The following is a 25,243-nucleotide window of genomic DNA, read 5'->3' on the forward strand; positions in this document are numbered from 1 at the left end:
AGGACATATTGAACAAGGTGAAGAAACTACAGATGAATTCTGCTGTGTTGCTACAGAGACCTGATCGATAAATCCTGGGCTCAGCTCTTGCCAAGTCTGATGCATATCTCTTCCGTTTCCCTCTCTCCCTTCTACTCCTTTCTTTTTCTCCTTGCTATAAGAAACGGCTCAAAGCCAAAAGCCACTTCACTCCGAGAGGTTATCAGATACAGCGGGGGTTTACAATGCCCGCCAAAATAACCATAATTTGGCAAACTGAAAACCGCTTACTGCATCGATCTCTCGGCTGACGTTTAGCATTTTCTTTTCCGATCTGATGTAGCTCGCCTTGTTTTACTTGCACTGGATAATGCAGTAACAGAGCTCCCTATTGTCTATAGAATTATGGCATTGAAATATTCATTTATCGGATTATGATCGCAATTTTTAAAGATAAAGGGAAGTAATTGAAAACGGTTATATCTGTTCATTATTGTCCCACATGGTTGACAACCTACTTTCAAATTTGCTCAAGATAACTGTAATTACTAACACTATCAGTTACAAATTATTGGATCTTCTTAGTGCGCTTCATTACTTTTGAAGGCCAGATATTAGAGTGACTCTGGCATAATTTATTAGTCTTTTAAACTCGCTTTTTTTCTTGCATGTCATTTTTCTTTTTCAGAACGTGTACAACTTAATCCTATTGATATACTGTACTGTTATATAGAATGTACACCATACTGGCCATTATAATAGATTTAATGTTGTTTTTGCTCTTTGTTTGCATTTTAAGCACAATGCCATTAAATGTGATCAAGCCCCATATACAGTATTATTCCACCTGATAAGCTGTAATGTTTATTGGATGGATGGTTTTATCTATGTGCCACCCGGTACACCAGGCAACGGATATACATCCGCCATTACCATGGCAGTTATTTACAGGGTCTGATTGCCAGCTCAGCACCTGGTTATATCTAAGCCCTTTGTATCTAGGGTAGGGGTAGCTCAGTGGTTAAGGTCTATGGTTCAGAAGGCCCTATGTTTAAACCTCACCACTGCAAAAAAAAAAAAAAACACTGCCACTGTTGGGCCCTTGAGCAAGGCCTTAACCCTCAACTGCTCAGATGTATAATGAGATAAAAATGCAAGTCGTTCTAGATAAGGGCGTCTGCCAAATGCCATGAATGAATGAAATGAGCACTTAGGGTTAAAGGACCTTGCTCAAGGGTCCAACAATGGTAAACTGGCGACACCAGGGCTCAAACCTTGGACATCCTCATCTGCCGTCCAACAACTTAACCCTCGAGCCACCCTTGCCCTGTAATGGTAATTATTAGATAATTATTTGTCACAGAGGCAGCACAGTGGTCTAGTGGTTTGCACTGCCGCCTTGCACCTCCAGGGTCTGGGTTTGATTCCCAGCCAGACTCGATTCCTGTCTCTGTGTGCATGGAGTTTGCATGTTCTCCCCATGCTTGGTGGGTTTCCTCCGGGTACTCCGGTTTCCTCCCACATTCCAAAGACATGTAGGTTAGGTTAAATAACAATCCCAATTTGTCTGTAGTGTGTGAATGAGTATTTGTGTGTGCCCTTGGATAGATTGGCACCCTGTCCAGGGTGTACCCCACTTTGTGCCTTAAGTCTCCTGGAATAGGCTCCAGGACCCCTGTGACCCTGAATACAGGATAAAGTGGTATAGATGATAAGTGAGTATTTGTTCGAGATTTATTATTACCCTTCATTAAATACACAAACAGGTATGACCAAATGTGTCACTTTGCCAGTTTATCGTTTCAAGCTGATTCATATTACCAGGTATGCGCATGTGCTCTTTTTGCAGTCTATTAAAAATCCTGATAAATTTCACAGCCCCAAATTTTTTTTCAATTAAATTACGGACTCATCTGACCACAAAATTTCACTCCAGATCCAGTGACTCTTGGTGCTGCCCAGAACAGTTTGCTTTTACAGAAGTGGGATATAGCGACGATCCCAAGCATCAGTTTAACTGCGCAATTCTGAAACTATAATATTGCGGTTCTTCTTTGCCTTCCGCATCAACCTTCTTATTCATGCATCGAATTCCTGGCAAAATTTCAAGTGTTTAAAATATTTTGTAACAAAAAATTTTGTTCTTCATTATCAATAACAGTATTTTAACTCCTTATATATGTTATATGTCAGGTAACTAACTTGAATGTGCAGGTTAATGAGCATCTGCATCTGTTGTGGTCAAAGCTCTTGGGTTTTCCCCAGATGATGGATGATGCATGCAACCATCATGTATTTTTACCCAGGGGGAATCCAGAGAGAGTCAAAGGCAGCAGTAGAGTTACTGAGGACTGAGAGCAATTAGTGCTATTTTTATGTATATTCCCCAACCCATAAAACTCCCAGAACCTGCTTTTGTTTTATATATGTAAAGCTGTGAGGTGGGCCTTCCTGGATCAATTATAGATCTGGGGAATTTGGACTCTATGTCATGTTCCTCAAACTATTCCTGAAGAATTATTTTCAGTGCATGGCAGGAGGCATTATGAGGCTGACTGAAGCTACGGCCCTAAGATACCCTTGCCATGAAGGAGTCTAAAACAATGCTTTGGTAGGCGATATGTATCAAAGGAACTTTCACATGTATGCCAGGACCCAAGGTTTCCCAGCAGAACATTGCACAGAGCATCACACTGCCTCCTCTGATTTGGCTTCTTCCCATAGTGCATCCTGCTGTCAGCCCTTTCCCAGGTAAATGATACACCCGTGTTCCCAGGTATCCAAGTGATGTAAAAAATGTGAGTCATCAGACCAGGTCACCTTCTTCCATTGCTCCGTGCTCCTGGTCTACAGCCCCATACACAGAAATCTGTGACGCAATGTGTGTTCTGACACTTTTCTGTTACAGTCAACATTAACTTTTTCAGCAATTCCTGCTACAATAGCTTCTCTGTGGGATTGGACCAGATGGGCTAGCCCTCCTTCCCAATGTGCATCAATGAGTCTTGATGAAAAACCAGCCTGTCTTTGGCTCACTGCTGGACTACATTTGGTAGCAACAAAGAGCTGCATACCAGGAACTCTTTACAGAACCTGTTGTTTTGGAAATACTCTGTCCCAGTGGTCCAGCCATCATAACCTGGCCCTTGTCAACATTGCTAAGAGCTAAGTTTCTTTATATATAATTGCAGAAATTAACTTTGATAGCAGCTTTTAGCTTGTCTGAAATGTTAAGTGTTCCACATCTTTCTCTTGACAATCTTCCACAGATAATCAGGTCAGCTAAGCTGACTGGGCAATCAAGCACAGTAAAACTATGGTCAGCAAACCAGTTAGTGGTAGCTTTGGCACTGTGGGCAGGTGCTAAATTTTGCTGGGAAAGGAAATTGGCATCTCCATAATTCTTGTCAGCAGGCGGAAGCATAAAGTGCTCTAAAATCTCCTGGGTAGACAGACTTTAGACTTGACACAGTGGACCAACACCAGTAGATGACATGGCACCCCAAATCATCACTTACTCTCAAAACTTCCCGCTGGATTTCAAGCAACTTGGATTCTTCTCCTCTCCACTCTTTCTCCAGGATCTGGGACCTTGATTTACAAATTCCAAATTTCAGTTCTTTTCTCCTTAGCCACTCAAAAGTTGTAGCCCATTTCCTAAAGATGTCTGTGCATGGTGGCTCTTGATACACTGACTCCAGACTCACTAATTCAAGTTCTTCTGTTAGCTTTGCTTGACAATCTTCTTAAGCTTGCATTCATCATCAACACATTTTTTCTCTTGCAGTAAAGGGCCTAAGCAATGACCTTCTGTGGCTTACCCTCCTTGTGGAGGGTGTTGATGACTGTCTTCTGGACATCTGTCAAGTCAGCAGTCTTCCCTATGCATGTACTGATCTAAACTGAATGCTAGATGGTATTTATATTGTATTTAAAATATAGTCATTTACTCAAAATGGACATTTTGAGAAACTGGATTTTATTTTATTTTAATGAGCTGTAGTCTGTAATTATCAAAATTAATGCAAAGAAATGGCTTGAAATATTTTACTTTATGCGTAATGGTTGTATAATATATGAAAGTTTTAACTTTTTAAAAGAAATTTATGAAAAGAATTTTTTTTTCCAATATATATATTTTTTCAGATGCACTGTATATACATAAGGTTCACACCCTTGTGATCCACAGACACCTGCACACCTGTTCATTTATGCAGTTATCCAATCAGCTAATCATGTGGCACCAGAGACTGTTGTGTTAAATTCCCTGGAGATCACCAGCTTGTGAAACACTCAAACCAGGCCATCTGGCATCAACAAACATGCCATGTTTAAAGTCACTGAGATCACATTTTTCTTTTATTGTGAGGTTTGATGTGACCATTAACTCTTGAAGCTTTCAATTTTATGCATTGTGCTGCTGCTACAATATTGGCTTATTGGATAACTGCATAAATGTGCAGATATGCAGCTGTGCTTTTTAAAGTGGGCAGATATACATTGCATTTGCAAGGCAGCGCAGTTGCATACTGTGTAATCACTGCCAACTCACAAGGTGCCACAGCCTCACAAGGTACCCAGTTCATTTATAATACTGTCTGACGTGACTGTGTCTGTGTGACGTTTCGGATGTCCTTCCTTTTCTGATTTGCTTCTGCTGATTCAAAACATGCATATAGGTCCATTTGCTATTCTCAGTTGCTCCTGGGCGTTAATAAAGATGGGGCACCTGTGAGTGTGATCGACAATCATCCCATCCAGGATGTATTCCTGCATTGCACTTACTGGGGTGTTTTATGCATCTAGCATAACTCTGGCAAGGATATAGTGCCAATAAATGAATGAATGAATTAATCGAGTGCTCTAAAATTATTTGCTGAACAGTGACATGGTAGGTATTATTGCCACCTTACGATTTCATCATGAGCTTTGGGAACTATCTGTGTGGAGTTTTATGTATTCTTCCTGTATCTGTGTGGGGTTCCTCAGGGCTCTGTTCAAGAACACACATAGTGAATAATAATACTAATAATAATATTAATAATATCTATCCAGGAACCTCTGTAGTCGAACTAGGGGTCGTGACGACTGTATTTATTCCCATCTTGTACGACCGAGGTAGGACCTCCGGACAAATTGGAGGTCTACGGGCAAATTGGAAACGCCAATTAGCCTAATCTGCATGTCTCTGGACAGCGGAAGGAAAGTGGAGAAGCTGGAGGAAACCCACCAAGCACAGGGAGAACATCCATACACATCCCGATGTGGGAAACAAACCCAAGATCTGGAGGTCAATAGGTAACAATAATTAACCACTAAGCCACCGTGGTGCCATAATAGTAATACAAAAAAATCAAATTTAAGGCCCAGTAACCACTTAGAAACTGGTACAGATGATGACAGATGATCAGGCAGGTGATTCTATACTTGTGATGTTGAATGCTGAGTGGTTCAAACAGAACAAATGAGGTTGCTCTTAAGGTTGTTACATAAACTACCAATTTTTAAATAGTGTCTTTAGGAACTTTGCAACTTGAAACACAAACACTTATTCCCATTTTTTAATTTAATACACATCATTTAATTAGATTTAATATATATATATTTTTAAATGATGGCTGGCTCAAGACTTTTGCCCAGTGCTATATAACCTTAATATACTGCAATAAATCTTTAATAGCATTAAATATTTCAAAATGTTTACTAAAGGAAAAGCTGCCCTTAGGCTAGTAGAAAAAATGAATTGAAATCATCATAAGAACTGTTTTTTCAGCTGTCATGCATTGGTTCATTATCTTATTTAATTTAATTCAATTAATTTCTTTTGTATATGTGTGTATACTATATATATATATATATATATATATATATATATATATATAGAGAGAGAGAGAGAGAGAGAGATTGAGAGAGAGAAAACACATCCAACAGTTGTTATCTATGCCTTTTTTTAAATCTTGAATTTAATTATGGCTGCAATGTGTAGTATTATATTTCCTCTAAAGATGTCAGTAGTCTCACCATCCTTGATGCTATCATGTGACTGCCAGGCATATATTTTTCATTTTGAAGTATGTGTGTGTGTGTAAGTAGTACTACACATTGCAGCCATAATTTAAAGAGGTAAAAAGAAAATTAAAGGCATGGATACTGTCGATGTGTGTATGCATGATGTAAAGAGAGAGAGAAACTTATATTTTTGTATTGCTATACATTATATATTGATATGTACATATAATCATATTATGATAATATTATTAATATAATATACAGCATACTATTTAACTTTTCCACTCTCTCTCTCTCTTTCTCTCTACGTGTGTGTGTGTGTGTGTGGAGAAAAGTATTTTGCCGAACCTGCAATTACATACACTTCAATATGGAGTTGTTCCCTCTTTTGCAGCTATAACAGCTTCCACTCTTCTTGGAAAGCTGCCCACAAGAATTTTCGAGTGTTTCTGAGGGAATTTGTGCCCATTCATTCTGTAGAGCATTTATGAGGTCAGGCACAATGTTTGATGAGTAGGCCTGGCTCGCAATCTCCGTTCCAGTTCATCCCAAAGGTGCTCGATAGAGTTGAGGTCACAGGCTCTGTGTTAAGTCAAGTTCTTCCACACTGAGCTAATTAAACCATGTCTATATTGTCACAGTCATTGTGGAATAGAAAAGGGCCTTCGCTAAACTGTTGCCACAAAGTTGCAAGCATAGCATTGTCCATGATGTCATGGGAATGCTGAAGCATTAATATTGCCCTTCACTGGGGAAAAGGGGCCTGATAGGAATATCTGAATTTAATAATTAACACAAATACTTGTGTAGTTATCGTTCAGCCAATCTCTGTATAAGGTTTGTTCAAGCAGAAGGCTACAGTCCAGGAAAACGGTTAATGGTAAAGAAATAGCTACATTTCTCCTGCAGCAAATCCTATAATCAAATATTTAAGTAGACTGATGTAATCCCTTTAACTAAATCAGAGCACTAAACCTCGAGCCAGGCGCCTCTAGCCCGGCTTTCATCTCATCTCGAGCGCTGCGTCCTACTGTAATAAACAGTACGCAAGGTCAAAATGGGTGCTTGCTGGTGGTGTTTGTGCATTATTTTAATATACACTGTTTAATACGGTAGTTTGTGTGTGCGCGCGCGCTTTGATCACGTGAGCGCTCCACTTGGTTAAATGGGAAAGCGAGTCTCTTTGGCAGGCTGGCGGCCGCCATTACATAGCTATGCGTGAATAGTGCGAGAATATGCCAGCTACTGTATACACACACACACACACACACACACACACTCTCTCTCTCTCTAACACAAACACAGACCACACGCCTGCGCGGGTGCGTGCACGCAGGCACACACACGCATGCACACGCGCAAAGAACCATTTAGCGCATTTGCATACCTTTCATTCGTTACAATGTTACTGTTTTACTCATGCACGCGCAATCAAATGATTCCCTCCCTTCTGTTCTTTTCTTATGCACCAGCCTTGACATGTTATGTTATGTTTTGTCATGTTCCTATACACATATCTATGTTTATTAGCTCTCATTTCATGCTTGGAGCATAAACAGGCTCATCAGTGCTGCTGTAATCATACTGTTTCAAAAAAACAAAAACATGATGTGCAACAAAGCAACTTGAGACAAGAGCAGAAATCTGAGAGAGAGAGAGAGAGAGAGAGAGGACGTTTCGTAATGATCTAAGAGAAAAAGGAAGGAAGATTTTTTTCGTGCTGCTGTTCTGCTCTGTTCCTGTTGGCGCGGACAACTTTTGTTTTTATTTTTTTTGGCGTTTGAGGAAGAAGTGTATATGTTGTTGCTTGATCGTGCATCCTCAAGATGAACATCGTGACTGATCGCAGAGGCTTTTTATTTTTAGCCCTGCAGTGTGGTGCTACAAAGTGAAACAAGTCTAGGATTTGGATTTGGACATTCCTTTCCTTCTCTCTCTCTCTCTCTCTCTCTGTAATGTGTGTGTGGGTTTGTCAGGACCGGAACGGTGTCCATGCTGGAGGAGAAGAAGAAGAAAAAGGCAACGCAATTCTAGGCTATAAATAGCGCATGCAAAAAAAAAAAAAAAAAATCTAGGAAAGGAAAAAAAGCCTCACACAACTGCTGCTGCACGGTTTTTTTTCGTGTCCATGTCTCGCGCGGAATGCCGTGGATCTCGGTAGCTCTCTCTCTCTCTCTCTCGCTCTCTCTCTCTCTCACACACACACACACACACACACACTCGCTCTCTCTCTCGCGCTCTGTTTATTGTTCCTAACCGAGACAGCTCAATAAAACGTGTCACTGGGATTATGGGAAACTTCTGCGACTTGGAGATGGTCAGTCTTTAGACCTTTGGATGGATTTTGTGCTTGGAAAACGAGACACCGTGGTGGATTACACAGCAGCGTGAGATTTCTGGTGTTTTATATAAATATATAGATATATATATTTATTTATTTATATATAAACACACACACATACACACACACACATATATATATATATTATTAATATATATATATATTTTTTTATGATTAAAACAATCAAGCGGGAACAAGAACAAGAAGCAGAAGAGGCAGACGAGAAGGCGATCTAGCATGGACGCGGTTCTTCGCGCGTTCCGGTTCGGTTTGAAAACGCACGGCTACACGCCACACCGCGCGCAACAATGATCCGGTTTCCGAGTGTGAAACGGCCCGGTGTTATTTCCGCACACATCCGGATCGGCGAAACAAAGAATCGATTTGCATGAGCACAGGATTCTCCGTTACACTCTGTGTCTCTTTCACACACACACACACACACACACCTTCAACACGCCTTTTTTTTCTTTCTTTCTAGAAAACCACAGGCTTTATAAACAGCGATCCTGTTGTTGCATCTTCTTCTTCCTTTTTTCTATATTTTTTGGGTGAATACGGAACCGTTCTGGTACCGTGGGCTCGATCCTAATACAGATCGATCGAGGATTTCGACATGCCCTACACTGAGGAAGCCATCGGCGGACCACTATGACTACAGCGGCGAATTGGGTGGCGAACGGGGCAAGCCTCGAAGACTGCCATTCCAACCTTTTCTCTCTGGTACGGGTGACTATTGTCTCATCTTGTGTTACTGTTTTAGTGTTCAATAAACCTGAACAATCCGAGTATGATTAGTGCGCAAGGGTTCGAGGTGGAAGGGAGCACGCTTAGAATAGGGATGTAGCCTTCTTCTAATGTACAAAGGTGAAAGCAGGTTTTCTTTTTTAGCTCGCTGTTATTAGACAATCATTAACAAGGGCCACGCGAGCTCGTAGCCCTTAAACCGAAATTAATAATTTTATAGCTGTTTATGTATCTCTGTTTGTAATCTAGTGCGGTTTAAACCACATACCTACCTGGAGTCGTTTTTTTTTATTTTTTTTAATACTAAATCTTATTCAATATTTTGAAAATACCGTCCTCTGCTTGTCAACATACCAGACATTGTTTCAACACTGAAACATTGTATCAACACCGAAACATTGTATCAATGTTTACAAATAAAAAAGTAACACTTTTTTTTTTTTGCTTTTTGAATAAGAATTCCCAGGCAAATTCCCTCACAGTCTAGAGGTCATGACTTGCTGCACATCCTCCTGTAAGGTGTCAGATTTTTGCATACCCATTCTGTGATGAAAAAAAAATCTATATAATTATTATTCATGCAATAAGGGTGTGTAAAACTGCATCATCACCCTTCATGCATGTAAGTACCTACGATGCACCGATGCTCTCAATGTGTCATGTTGTTATTACAAGAGCTGGTCTGGATTAAAGGGATTTGAAAGAAATCCAAAAGCAGACACCCACCCCACTACCCAAACACACACACACACACACACACTTTGAGTCAGTGTCAAGAGATTTGTTTGATATGGGGTTGGGAATCCGTGAACGCCGAAGTGATCAGGAGCGATCAGGAGTAAAATACAGAAAGGTGGATCTGAGTCACTCGTGTGATCACAAGCTCTTAAGGTCATGGCCCTTTCGAAAGACTGAGATGGCTAAGATGTATGGGATGGCCCAGGTTTATTTTCTTAAGCTTCCTGTGAAGTGAAAATGCTCAGTGCCTGAGGAAACATGAGAGGTTTAGCCAGTGACTGACCTTTTTTTTTTAAAGAGTAGAAGAAAATTCCTTTTACATTTGTGCTGCGATTGAATCTGCCTTGTTTGTGTTACGTGTTAAATGCTAAAAGTAGCCAGATTTCAAATAATCAAGAATGCGTTTCGAAAGAAATTGCCTAACTGTGAGTTCATTTCACATTAACTAAAACACTCCCAGATCTGATACCAGATCAACTATAATATTCACTTGTTGAAAAATACAGTAAGTTTACTACAAGACTCTAAGGTTAAACATTCCTCCCCAAGGTATTAAATAATGTACTACAGAATACATAAAAGGAAAAACAACAACAAAACAAATAAAATCAGTTGTCGAAATGCACATACGAAACCATTCAAAGAAACCTCAGCTGTTAGTTAGAAACAGGACTTCTTAACATAAATCGGAGCACATGGAAAACTCTGACCGTCGATAGGAAAACACGATGGAAAACACAAGTCTTTAAAAAGAGCATTGGTTTTCAGTTTGAAGAATGTTGTCCAGCTCCCGAGCTATTTTTTTTCTGCTGTTAGGAAGAGAAGAAGAAGAAAAAAATCAGAGCGAGGAAAAGAGAGCGAGAGAGCGAGTGAGTGGGAGCTGGGGAATCTGTTTTCGCTTTAGGAAAGTATTATGTGTGATATGTATTTCCTGAGCTCAGGCCCGGGCCCAGTTTAAAAGGGACTGTCTCTCTTTTTCTGTAGCTCTGCCCTGACTCATGTTGTAGTCACCACCGAAAAATGAAGCAAAGGGGAAAAAATACAAGGCTCGAAAAATGTACACATGTGTTCACGGGCTTCTGAAGACGTGCTATACATTAGAGACTCGTTAAAGAAAAGCTTCGCCCCAAAATATATATAACCCCGATATATAACTATTTAAACTATTGTAATGTGTTCAGGGATTTTGCAGCTAAATTGCTGCTGCAATTTTATTATTTCTGTTTGAAATTATTTGTTGTGTTTTACACTTTTGTTAATTGTGTTTACTTGAAAAAAAACATCAACAATTTCAAAAATAAGAGATAAAACCTGTGTTTTTACCGTGTGAACAGAAAAACAAAACAGCAAGGGCTTTTTTTAATGCACTGTTTTTAATTATAATTAATGCAATGCCATATTAATAAGAAATACATCCCTGGAAAAAAAGGAGACATTGGTGCAAATGCTGGGCACAAAATCCCACAATACATTATTGTGCAAACGTCTTAAGCCACCCCTCATTTCTTCATATTTTGCTTCCAAAGAGCCAGAGTTTCTTAATGTAGTTTTCAAGAATAGTTCTCCAGGAGTAAATAACTTTTTTGGCTCCTTATTTTTTTTCATTTAAGTTTATTTATGTCTCATATTTTCAGTCCAGTCCTTGTACCTGACCAGTTTCAAAGGAATGTTTTTTGCAGCTTAAGCCACACCTATAAACTATTCAAGCATTAAAGAAAAAAACATCTAACTTCAGACATGAACCAGTGAAAAACAGGTACAAATGATGGCAGATGATCAGGCTGGTGATTAGTTAACTGGTGATGCTGAATGCTGAGTAGTTAACACAGACAAGAGGGAAAATGAGTTTGCTGCTGAGGTTGTTACATAAACAACAGATTTTTAAATTGTATCTTTAGGCACTTGTTTCAGTAAATCATTACTTCCCACTTTAATTTTATCTACATCATTTAATTAATATGAAAAAATAGGGGTGGCTCAATACTTTTGCACAGTACAGTATATGATGCGGGGTTAGGGTTACAGTAGAGAATTGGCACCTAGCTATGAGTTGACTAGTCTGATGGAATTGGAAGTAGTATTAGCATTTGAAAGCTAATCTGTTTGTTTGGATGTATTATGTACAGAAGATAAGGCGAGAGCTCTGGAAAGACTTAAGTGCTGCTGCACTACTAATTAGTGGTCCTGGCGAAGCGAAGCACTACTATTGTTATCTCACAGGCTTATTTATTAGTGGTGCTTGTGAAGCGAAGCACTACTATTACTATCTTACCGTCTTTTTTTTCGTCTTCTTCGTCTGTACAAAAGTTTGGCGCGTAACTAGTCCCGCACCGTTTGTCGTAGACCCATGAATGAGGTATTAAATCGTGCAGCCTATTCAGGAATGGGGTGCTATGACTTTTCTAAGGGGTGGGTGTCCCATAGACTTAAGGGGTGGGTGTCCCATAGACTTAACATTAAGACCAACAATAGCTATGACATCATAGCAATGACATCATAACTATGTCTATGATGCCAAGGCAAGCATTTCTTCAGAAAATTTACCTCTCTTGTTATTAGTGGTGCTTGCGAAGCGAAGCACTACTATTGTTATCTCACAGGCTTATTATTTTTTTCTTATTCCGTATGAAAGTTTGGCGCTTAACTAGTCCCACACTGTAAGTCGTGGACCCATGAATGAGGTGTCAAATCGTGTGCCTTAATCGGCAATGGGGTGCTGTGACTTTTCTAAGGAGTAGGCGGTTAATTGCCCCGGGGCAATTAATCGCCCCAAAAAGTCCCATAGTGTTAACATTGAGACCAACATCAACTCTGACATCATAGCTATGACCATGATGCCACGGCAAGCACCTCTCACATTTTCTTCATGAAATTTGCCTCTCTAGTTACTACTATTAATATATTAATTCCAAATGGTGCCAATATTAGCAATGTAGCAAACAGTTAGCTAGGGAAAACTCAGAATTTCATTGCAAAGTAAATTTAGAAAAAGACCACACAAGAGCATGTGTTAATTAATATGCCTAATGTACCAGTCATTCCTGGTGGATTTTTTCTTAAAGTTTTCTTTTTTTTAAATAGTTTTGAGAGTTTCCTTCAGTGGTTTGATCTAACAGGGCTGTTCTGAGTGAAATGTTGGTAATGAAGTGTTGTCAAGTGGCGGTATAATGTGATCAGCTAAAAGGCGCTTATTAACCAAACTGTATTCAGACACTGAGCTGTGAGTAGGCTGGAAACAATTCTTTGCCACAGCCAGCAAGACAAAAAAAAAAGGGGACATACAGCTGAAAAAATGTTTTGGAAGGAATTCCCTATTGAGAACTCAAAAAAAAAACTCAGATTTGTGGAGGTTTGGTATTAGCCAACAGTGGGACAGGAAACATGAAGGGTTCATCTGTGTCTCCAGACAGCTAGGGCTTCCCTGGTGTTGGGTTACAGAGGTACAGCAAATGCCACACCATGGATCTTTTCTAATAGCTGCTCAGACTGTTAAAGTTTTATGCTAGAAGGAGGAATATTCCCTGAACAGGTTATTCAAAAAAGAAAATGGAAGATCAAATAAAAAGGGGATAAATCATCAGGTTAGTTGCTTTTATAATGATTAGATAAGATTAGGTACTCTGATTACTATCTTGGATATAAACTTAAATACTGGGTGTCCAGAAATACAATCTGTCTGGATGTACTCTTGTCGTTTTGCGTAGACACGAAACCTCAGAGGTAAGCTGAAAGCCGTATTATTTATAATAATTCTCTGTGGAATAATATTCCTCACTAACTCATACCCCCCCGCAAGCACCCACGCCTCTAACAGATCACTACACTAGAAAGGAATTGATCCATTAACAAGGCTCGCCGCTTCTGCCGGGCAAAGCACGATGATTAAGAGGAAGCTTTTCGGGGGGAACAGAGGAATAAATCCTTCTTTGTAAAATGATGGATCTTGGGGGATCACGAAGAACCCGAGCCTGTCGAGGGGTTGAAGTATGTTTAAAAAGCATCAGTTCCTTCAGGTCCTCGGGTATAGGCGTGTGTATCCGTGTGTGGCTGATATTTAGGAGTCGATCTGAGTGTGAAATATGTAAGCCCTGCAGTGCCAGCTGTGCGTGCTATTCTTAGCCTGCTGGTGCTCCTGTGCGTGGTGCGACACCAGGGGGTAGTAGAAAAAGAATTGGCAGAGAGAATGGCACACACACACATGTACGCACAAACATGCACGCACGCAGCCCAGATAACGGATGGCGATTGTCCTCGGCATCGCCGACAGTCTGCTGCCCTTCAAAGTTGTATTGATGGCTCTGAATCTGAGCATCTCATTGGTTCGCGCTCTTCTCCGACTGCAGTGACTTCATCCACTGGAGTCGCCCTAGCTGGATTGCATCACTCCAAGGCCTCGTCTGCAATCTCCAGAGCCTAATCTGACACGAGGGATGATACCGTTGTGTCAAACTGTAATGAGAACTTTATGCATTGTGTGCTCAGCAGGATAGCAGAGAGTCAGTTGTTCCACAATAGGAAGGTGTTGGTTTGAGGTTATTCTAAATAGTATTAAAAGAATTCCCTAGTTCCTTTTTTTTCTTCATAAACCTGTCTCAACTGAGATATGAGAGTCTAAAGTCATTTTAAATGAATAGGAATATCCCAAATGATGTAATCCCTGAGCTCAGATTACTGTCTGTGTTGAATTTCACGTTTTCCGTGTCCAAATTGCATTCCTCTGGGTTCTCTGGTTTCCTCCTATCTTCCATAGCTATCTTGCTAGATAAACTGGATCACTATAAATTGCCCAAGGTGTAAATGGGTGTGTTAATGTCTGTGTGCATTGCACTGGCGCACCCATCTAAGGCGTGTTCCCACCTTGTGGCCAGAATTCCTGGGACACTCCACGGCTCCACCTGTCTCTTATAAAGTGGTTACTGAAGATGAATGAATTTAACTGTAAACCAGATAAGGTGCAACTACATTTCATACAGCATTCGCACCATGCATGTTTTTCTGTTGAAGTTATTTTAAATTAGAAACACAGATCTAAGGGGATCGCCTAGTTTCACACCCCTGGCTGACGGAAAGCCCCATGAAGACAAGTAACACTGCTATGTTGACATCTATGAATAAAGTTTGCTTTGCCTAATTACACAGTTTAAAGAGCTCCCCAAGGACCTTGACTCATAGACGCCGTGATAAGCGAACTTGATCAGCAATATACCACGATGAACATGGGTGTAATAACCGAGTCATTAGCTCCGTAGGCTTAGCTGCAGGAGGTGCTTTCAGTCACAGTTTTAGCAGATGAACCAAAGGCCACACCCACTTCATAGGCAAATGACAGACTGCAGGTTTGGGAAGAGCCTGGGGCAGGTCCAGACTCGCTCGTTGACTGGTTTGAAATTCCCTCACTGAGTTGCATTTCAGATAAATTTGCTCTCGTGTTACTGGTTTGGTATACTTCTTCAGAATTAATATTTCAGTAAAAAAGTATCAGTTGCTTTTATGTCTATATTCTCAGGGATTGTATGCTTTACATATTCTAAACTGATAAAAATTTAATCAACAAATCGGGGTGAAGTTCTCTATTAGAAGGTCTTTAGTTAAGATTTATGGAAGGAGTCTCAAGTCAAACCATTTCCTACTCAGTAAGAACATAACAATGCTGATATCTGTATCATCAAACCAAGAATGCAGGTCTTGTTAAAGGATCTATATGGCTACTATGGCCCAGTTAGGATGCCATTTATATTTGTGTTTAACTTACCCTTTAGGCATGCGCTCAGTTGTGGTTTATAAACTGTACTCCTGTAATCTTCTGCACCAGCATGATTTCTCTCTCTATCCTTTAAATCAAACCCAGCAAATCCCTGAAACATTCAGCACTTGCCCTGACCAGGGCTTTAGTTGAGTTACTGTTAACCAGCCTGAACTTACAGTCAGATTTAGATTTTAGAGTCATGGAGTCATAGAGTCATAAGATGCTTATGTTTTTCCAAACCGAGTGCACAAATGTGCGCCAGGTGTCAGAAACTATACTCTTGAGGCATGTGAGAAGAACGCTGAGGATCAGGAATTAAGTCTCTTTGTAACTTGCAGTCAATCGAAAAAGAAAAAAAAAGGATCCCTAAACAGGCTGCAATGTTATCTGTCTGCTGTAACCCTGGAGACTGAATCTTGAAAATTGAATAAGTTGCTGAAGTCTTACAGATGTTATATGTTGCCTAGCAACTGTTTTTACTTCCCTCTCTTTCCCCTCCACCCTTCCTCTCTTGTTCTTTCTTTCTCTCTTCTTCCTTTCCATGCCTGTCAGAGTTAATTAAGTTACACAGGAGAGAATCTGGTAAAGGAGGCCCTGCTTTATTTATTTGCCTGGTTAATAATTCAGGCTAAACAGGGATAGTGTTTTAGGGTAGCCAGTCCTTAGAGGAAGCTGCTTTATGGACCTTGACTTGTATCTTTGTGCAAATGTTAGGGATCCAGGCAGCTTTGTTTGTCACAATTTGGCTCATTTCCATGGACAGCCCCTCCCTCTGTGAAAGGTGAATCTCTTGACTGGCAGATCCATCCATTGCTCTGCCCAAGGGACGCCAAACTGCTCTAATTAGGTCGCTTACTCTTACCTTGTAGGGCCACTTTCCTGCTACACCTTGCAGCACTATATTCCCATTACAGAATGCCCTGTAGAGGTGAGAGGCTTAGTGGGTCTGGGCTGACCCACAGCCTTTCTTTGTGCCCCAAATATATGGGTGTGACCGTTATTAATGTGACAATATACACAGATAAGAAAATGTAAAATGGACACAACATTAGCATTCTTCTTCTTCTTCTTCCTATTATTATTATATTATAAATTACTGATGACTAACACAATTCTTATGTAGGAAACGGCATCCCCATATTAATATAACTAATCTATCTTTTATGTTGTTTAATGTGGAATTTTTGAGGAATAAATTGTGATAGAGCTGCATGCAGAAATGGTGTGGCACTAATGAAGCAGTGATGTATGTTAAGGAGCTGTCTGTGCTAACTAGCAAGCTGTGGTAATGTAGGTTCTGTGCTAAGTCATCCAGCTAAAACAATGTAGCTATGGCGCTAACCATAGCTGTGGTGCTGACTGAGCCAGCTAATGGAATGTAACTGTGGTGCTAACTCGAGCTGTGGCATTTAATAGATACTGCAATTTTAGTCAATCTTTTGTCGTTTTTTTAATTTATTTGAAGCGATGGGCTGGTTTTCGATTCAGAATCGATTTCACACTTTTTTCACAATATTCTTTTAGGTAAACTTTTAAATGTTAATGTCTAAAATGCGTGAATTCTTTAAAAAAAGACCACATCTTTCAGAAAAACAAACTGATTCCATCTTTTGCAAATACTTGCAATGTTTTGCAAAATTATCACTTCTGAGCTGTTGTTGCACCAACAACACCTACTGGACTGGGTTATCGCTTCGAATGAGACATGACACTTAAACAATCGACAACACCAGTTATTCTTGTACAAATAGTTCCAAACCAGTAAAAAACATAGGCGCCTGAGACAAATCAGACAGGCTATTAAACTGAATCTCACTGCCCAAAAATCACGTAGAATCAAATGAACAGTCTACCTGATTCACAGCTCTAGCAGTAACCAAGCAAGCTAAGGTTACAGTATGTAGCTGCTGTGCTAACTGACCACGCTGAGGTAATGTAGTTCTTGAGCTAACTCAGCCAGTTGAGGTGATGTAGCTGTGGTGCTAATCAAGCAAACTGAGCCAGTGTAGTTTTAGCACTGTTCGAGTGAGCTAAGGTAATGAGGCTAGTTAGTGAACGTAATGGCATAACTAATGAACTTGCAGTGGTTGTAGTTGTGGCTGTTGTTGTGGTATTTACTGATAGTTCATTGCAAACTATTTCTGTTAATTCCATATGGATACAGAAATAAATATAGGTTTATAGATGTACATCTATCAGATTCCCACTCATGTACGAAACCACGGAAACCAATCTCCAAAATGCCCTCATTTTCTTTTCTTTTTCTTTTTTTTTTTAAGGTAAAGTTGTTAACAGCACATATGTCAAGCCTAGTGAGACAAAAAAAACACTCAAGTCCATGCAAAAACCAGATGTAGTCGATTAGCTTAACCTGAATCCAATGACATAAATAGTTTCTCAGTCCTTTTAAACCAAAGAGAGGCGACTGAAACAGCAGGAAGTCAGTCTTCCTCCTTCTTAAGAAAAGACAGTTAGCTTTTTTCTTGGATCAAGGATGAAATGAGGTTAGTCAGTTCCTCTTCTGCTTTTAGTTTGTTTTGAACAGAAGAGAAAGAGTCAAAACAAGGTGATTCGTTTAAGCTCATAAAAATCCTGTTCTTTACTGTAAGCAATTGTATACACAGAAAACAAAATATGGTTTGGACTTGTGTAGTTTTTACATACTGCTATTATGTCTATTACATATTGCTAGAATTTTACTAAAATAAATTACGCTTATAATGTCTTAATTCCCTTGAATTAGTTTAACAAATTTTCGTTCAATTTACACATTTTACTGTAGTGGAATTTTTATGCTTGATTTAAATATTCTGATGCATTATTATTTTTTTCTGTGATGAAAAAGGATAGGGTTTTATATTTATTAAAAAAAAATGCATGTTTTAAGTTGAACTTATTGTCTATCCACCGTGGTCAGTGTGTATGTGTGTGATTATTCTGGACAAAGATGTTTCTTAAGACCTAGACCTAAAAAACACATTTCTTAAATTTTTAGCAGTGTTATGGGCATGTAAATAAAAGAAATAAAAAGAGGAAAATTTAGAAATAATAATATTTTAAAAAATAAATAAATTATCAATTAATGGTTCAATTGTGTTAATAACCGATTCTTAGGAGATTTTAAATTTACTTCTCATTTATAACATGGGTCTAATGGCAGTTCCTATTAATAACAATTTTAAAATGTTTAATCTTATTAAATATTTATTACAGTATAATAAGGTTAACCAGTTACAGTACTGTGCAAAAGTCTTGAACCAGCCATAATTTCTTTATATTTATTTAAATGATGTAGATTAAACTAAAGAAATTGAGACAAATGTTTTACTTTGACAGGTTTCAAAGTGCCCAAAAAAAAAAATTTTTTTGGTAATTTATAAAACAACCTCAGCAGCAACCTCATCTCCCCTCTCGTTTGTTCCAACCACTCAGCATTCAGCATCACCAGTATACTAATCATCGGCCTGATCATCTGTCATCATCTGCACCTGTTTCTTACTAGTTCATGCCTAAAATTAGATGTTTTTTCTTATGCTTGAATGCTTCATATGTCACTATGTGGCATTAACAAACCAAATACATTCCTTTGAAACTGGTCAGGCGCAGGGTCTGGGCTGAAAATTACAGCCAAAAACTTTTAAAAGTGAGAGCTGGAAAAGTTCTTGAGGAAGCCTGGAGAACTGTTCCTTAACACTATATTAAAAATACAAGATAGTCTGGCTGTTTGGAAGCAGAATATAAAGAAATGAAGGGTGGATCAAGACTTTTGCACAGTGCTGTATCATCTTAGAACATGATAAAATGTTTAAAGCATATTATTCTATTTCTGAATGGATTGGGGTATTTTTGCACCGTTAGACCTCGATCATTCCTCCTCAAAAAACCCAGTCCCACCTTTAAAAGGAGAAATTTCCTAGATTTAAAGCCTCGTTTATAAAATAGCTTGAAGGACTCACAAGCACGTGAGAACAAAAAGCACATTTCACATAAACCTTTATTGACGGTTCAACATCTGCCTTTAGGTTTCCATTACAAGGGACTTTCTGTAAACAGGTTTTCAATTGTTTTTGTTAAGTTTTAGAAAAGATTTAGTGTCAGAATTGTTGTGGTTCATAAGTACACAAAAGCTACAGCTGCTGTAAATAGAGATTGCATTTAAAACACTGGAGTATTACCTGTTTAAACAAAGATGAACATAAATGTCGATGCAGTATTTGCAAATGATTTTGCTATGGAATGTAAAAAAATCGATTGGATAGAAATATAAATTGATTAAATACTGTACATCGCCTACAGTATTTAAATGGAAAGAGTAAAGCTTTGTTTTTAAATTTTTACATGTGCTTTGTTGTATATAAAAGTATAATTCACTGATTTTCTTTGTGACTCTATGACTCACACACACACACAGAAAAAAAATCAGTGATCACTGATCAGCCTTTTAACTTCCACTAGTATTTGATCTTTTCTGACATACTGCCTGGGCGTCATGAATTTGCAAACAGTGACGTGTTTCTCTCCAGTTATCTCACTTGTTTTCACTTGTTTCATGGCAGTACCTCGGGAGCTGCAATCAGAGGGAGGTACTGAAACATAACTACACACTCGTCCTGTATTCCGGCTCCGTGCTGATCTCAAGAACCTGTTATTCCTGCTTTTATATCTTTTAATTTCTTTTCTTCTGTCTACTGTATAATTGGCTGACACCATTGTACGTGTATCACTTCGAAACCACTCCCTCGTACAAGTGTAATTAGCGGCGACACGCAACACCTTGCCGGAGTGCAACGTAATAGCGTGAAGCTGTATAGAAATTTCGCTGGGTGCAATTACAGTACGCATGCAGCGAGTGTAGGCGAATATACTGTAACAAGAGCGTCGTTATAATCTGACTGTAAAATTGCGTTCGGATGGTATTATTCAGTATATCCCCAGCGTGATAAACGGCTTCTCTCAGCGGCGTAGTAGACTTCGTATATCTAATCATAAACTCACTGCTGTGACAGTTTACAGGCTCCCTCTGAAGCCAGCTCTTCGGAGAGCGCTTGTTGGCTTTTTTTTTTTTTTTTTTTATGAATGGGGACTTTTGTGTTTGCTTACCTGGTACGATAACAAAAGGGCCGCTCGACTGTTCAGTCAATGGAGCAGCAAAGCACTAGGTTAGAGAGTGCCAAAGCGTGCAATAGACTCACTGAAATCCCTTAGGTCTGGCACATTGGTGAGGGCATAAAAAAAAAGAAAAAAGAAAAGTAAGTTCTGTAAAAACTGTATTCCATCAATCCATCAAAACATTGCAAGTGTGGTTCAGGAGAGTGCATCAACTTGCATGCATGTGATTGTGTCACATGTCTTGGAGAGTTGTGTAAGACATGCATACTCCTCCAACCTCGTGGGATCGTTTTTACCACTCGTGTTTGTCAAATGTATTGTAGGTCACAAAGAGGAGTAGACTCTGCAGAAACCTAACACTTCCTCCGTTTTCGTCTTTCAGTTTCGGTTTTGGGTGGAGAGATTTGCTGTATCAGTTGTTCTCGTGCACGATGTTTGCAAATCTTGATAAAGTCCCTATCTCTGGTGCATGTTTACTTTTCCCATCAAAATCAGAGTCGTTGTAGAGTAAATTTGCCTAAATGTGACACGCCTGCTCTGGCAAACATTCACTTGTCCTGGGCTTTGTGTACAATTGATCTCAAATCATTAGCCTGTTCAAGTGTTTACTTATATTATTCATAAAGAGCATGGCAGAATTATAATTTTTTTTAAATAGGAAACACTCTCTGTGCTTCGCATTTCTTTTTTCAGCTCGACAACTGACCGCTTGAACTCTTTGCTTATTTGACACATTACACCAGAAGACTACTGTGAATGTTGCCTAGCAGGATTAGCCTCTTTCATCGTGCCCAGTCTTTGGCTCTTGGCCAAGACATTTGCATTTCCACTACGTGATTTTATTTCATTCTGAGGCTGATATTCGTCTCTGTGCTTGGTTTAGGGTCCGCTTTGTACAATTTCCTCCCACCACATAGCGAGCCTTGCCGTCCGCTTTAATAGTACACCAGCATATTTCACGGTTATTCGATCAGCCGTTCATGTGTCAGCGGCAAAATGCATGAAATCATGCAGATACAGCTGGTTGATGTTCACATCAAACACCAGAATGAAGAAAAATGTGACCTCTGTGACTTTAACCGTTGTGTGGTTTTAGGGGTCAAGCTTAAGCTTTTCAGAAACTGTTGCTTTTTTGGGATTTTTACACACATCAGTCTTTAGAGTTTACATATAGTGGAGCGATTTTGTGGGTGGAAATACCTTGTTAATAAAAGGTTTTAGGATAATGCCAAATTGGTTCTGCCAAAAAAGATATAGAAACTCAAAGAATCATTCTTTACAATCATGCTGAGCAGAAAAGCATCTCAGCAACTCATTCACATCAAACATCAAACAATATGGTGAATGGCTTAGAACAGCATAAATTGGAATCATGTTCCTCTCCTGTTCTCAGCCACAAACAGGAATCTGAGATCATCACTATCATGAAGGCTTCACCTGTCTAATGTCCAGACACATGACTTGCTGCATAAATGACCAGGTCTACAGGTATTCCTATTAAAGTGGACAGTGTGTGTATGTTTAGATTTACAGTTCCTGTAATCTACGAACGTTTATTGGATCTGGGATTTTATTACAGTGGACCTGCCTCTCCCCATTGGCCAGAAGGGCTCATTCCTGTCCGATATAGAGGACACATTGACATATCAAAGCATTGCCTAGAGGGGTCTTTAGAATTGCGCTGCTGCTAAGGGAGGGGCCTTAAGCCCCACTGTAGTTTGCCCTTGGGGAAACTGTAGCTGTGGTAGATGTGCACTCCATTAAAAAGCGGTCTTTAGGTGTGTGTTCCTGTACAAAAGAGTGGCCTTTAGCACCGTGTGCTGCTTTGGATTGGGACCTTTAGGGCTGTATTGCGGATAAGAGTGGCCTTTAGGATTGTGCTGCTAGATTAGAAAGGCTGTGCAGTTCTATTCCCAAATGGGCTTTGTTACAGTGTAGTCTTTAGGGCAGCTGGCTGCTGCAAGGAGGGACCTTTGGGGCTGCTTGTGGCTGTAGATGGTGTCATGTTGGGTTTGCACTGCTAGTAAATTCGGAGCTTTTAGTGCTGTGTACCTTTAATAAACAGGTGCATTTAAGACTGTGTATTTCTGTTAAAGATGGACATTTATGGCTTTGTGCTTCATGTAAAGTGGGGCCTTTTGGGCTTTATGCTTTCACTAAAGATGTACCTTCAGGGCTGGACAGCTTCAATAAAATACAGAGTGCTTTTGAGGCTGACTATTAAGGAAAGTACAAATCAGTATAAGGGTTGCCCAACTCTGTTTAGGACGGGCCTTTAGGGCTGTACATCTCTAGTAAATAAGGGGACTTTATACTGTAGATGCACAGGGCTACTACAAAGTGGCCTTTAGGTTTCTTAGCTCAACTTACAAACTGTTGGTTAGGGGTGTTGGCTGCTATAGTAAAGGTCCTTTAGGGCTCCTTGCTGCTATACTGAGGGACCTTTAGAATTGTTTACATCCAGTGAAGAGAGACATTTAGAGCTGTGTAACTTTCGTTAACTACAGAGTGGCATTTCGGGCTCTCTGGCTCTATTACAAAGCCTCTATTGCTCTGACTGCGGTAGAGTGAGACCTTTAAGGTTGTACAGTACAGTTGTAGTAAAGAGGGGACTTTAGGGATGTGCACACATAGGAAGAAGGAGACTTAAAGGCTGTACAGCTTTAAAACAAAGTGGGCTTTAGGGCTCTTAAGCTCCATTATAAAATTGTCTATAGCTTTTGGACAGGGATCTTTACAGTTGCAAAGCTCTAGAAACAAAGGGCAATGAGGGAATTCTAGCAAAGATGGACCTTTAGGGCTGTATAACTTACTACTGTGTGGCCTTGGAGGACTGGCAGCTCTATTACAAATTCCTCTACTGCTCTAGGTGCAGTGAAAAGGAATCTTTAAGGCTGTGCACATTTAATAAAGAGGGGCCCTCAGGGATGTGCACACCTAGGCACTTAGGTTAAAGGGGCCTTAAGGGCTGTATGGCTGCAACTCTAACATAAAGGTCTTTATGCCTATTTGCTGCCTATTAAGGCTGTGCATTAAGGGTCTATTAACAAAGGATGTTTAGGGTTGTACACGTCTCACTAAGAGTGTCCTATAACTTTGTATAACTGTATAACTTTTTTGCTCAGTGGCCTTTAAGGCTCAGTTACAAAGGCTTCTAGGCCTACCGGCTGCTGTGCTAAATTTAAACAGCCTGCTGCCTCATTTTTATATTAACCTTGGAAATGTATGAAAGATAATGTTGAAGCAGCTTGTAGTATGTCATTATTAAGCCTGTTCACTTTATAGCAGTGTTGGCATAATACTGTATAAGGAAACCTTTCAAAGTATCTTCTAACACTGATATATAGAACCAGCCTTATTTTTTAAGAATCGCTGAATATAAGGATGTGGGGGGGAAAAAACGAAATGTTGATGGAAAGCACAAGTTGGGAGTGGGAGTGGGAGAGGCTTTTTTTTTCTCAGCAGAGATAAGCCAGAGACTTCTTTAAAAACAAGCTCTGACAGCCATGTAGAGAAAATAATTAACTTACACGTTACATCACTATTATGGCACAAAGCTAAATGTTCTGTTTTTAAGATTAAAAGTTGAACGAATCGGCGTTTGGATAGATCAAAATGTATTTCGACCAGCAACAGGACAGAAACTCTCACCGTATAGTGAATTATTGTATTTCTGGAACAGTTATTCAAATTTTATGGCAATTGATAAAAGATTTTGAAAACCCTTAAAAAGGCTAATGTGGCCTGAGCTGAATTTGAGTTTGACATCTGGGGAACAACTGGAGTGGAGTAAAAAGCAATTGGTGTCACGAATGGTGCTTTTGAGGGACAGCTATTTACCCAAAAACTATTGTTTTTTTTGTTTTTTTGTTGCCTTTGGACAAGTTATCTCATTCAGACTTGCATTCCTCACTTCTAGTTTTAGCGCATTTCCTGGAAAACAACAACAACAACAACAAAAAAATCTGAGCTCTAACTAGATAACATGCTGTAAGACATTTCTAGTTTGTCAGAGACATAAATAGAAGTAAAGAACTCCAACTGTGAAGATTTGATGGCCAAACTGTTGCACTGTCTACGCCGAAGTGTCACTGGTTGATATGTGATATTAACTATTGTTCGTTTTCAATTCTCATCTGTGTTATCAGTTCTGTATCTTTCCCCGTGGCATTATTCCCAAACTCGGAGCTGTTACTGGGTACTGACACAGCAGTGTTTATATCTTCGATTTACACTCTTGTGTGATTAAAGCTAGGATGTAGATTATGTGTGTGTGCATGTGTATATATAATTGACAGTCTCTCTTTTCTTTTCTCCCTCATTTTCTCTTCATCTTGCACACACACACACACACACACACACACACACACACACACACACACACACACACACACAAACTTACTGAAACTTAGCAGCTGCAAGATGTTACATCTCAGGCCTGGAGTTCTCGCTTACATGTTGGCAGATCCTGATAAGGAGGCTCTCACTTTCAAAAACAGGGCCCACATGTGCCTAGTATATACGCACACACAAATCATATGCGTAAACAAAGATTGTATGACATACACTGTGTG

The 25,243-nt window shown here is 39.6% G+C and overlaps 1 protein-coding gene across 6 annotated transcripts in view; it reads left to right on the plus strand.

Moving 5' to 3' along the window:
• Positions 1 to 7,702: 7,702 nt before the first annotated feature.
• The window catches only part of LOC128511884 (mediator of RNA polymerase II transcription subunit 13-like), a 100,644-nt gene continuing 83,103 nt past the window's right edge, over positions 7,703 to 25,243 (plus strand). For all 6 annotated transcript variants that reach the window (XM_053484901.1, XM_053484903.1, XM_053484904.1 and 3 more), the window contains exon 1: positions 7,703 to 9,052. In XM_053484901.1, coding sequence (XP_053340876.1) covers positions 8,981 to 9,052 — 72 coding nt within the window. In that variant the 5' untranslated portion in view covers positions 7,703 to 8,980. The remainder of the gene's footprint in view (positions 9,053 to 25,243) is intronic.

This window comes from Clarias gariepinus, chromosome 24 (genome assembly GCF_024256425.1).
Source record: "Clarias gariepinus isolate MV-2021 ecotype Netherlands chromosome 24, CGAR_prim_01v2, whole genome shotgun sequence".
Classification (NCBI taxonomy): domain Eukaryota; kingdom Metazoa; phylum Chordata; class Actinopteri; order Siluriformes; family Clariidae; genus Clarias; species Clarias gariepinus.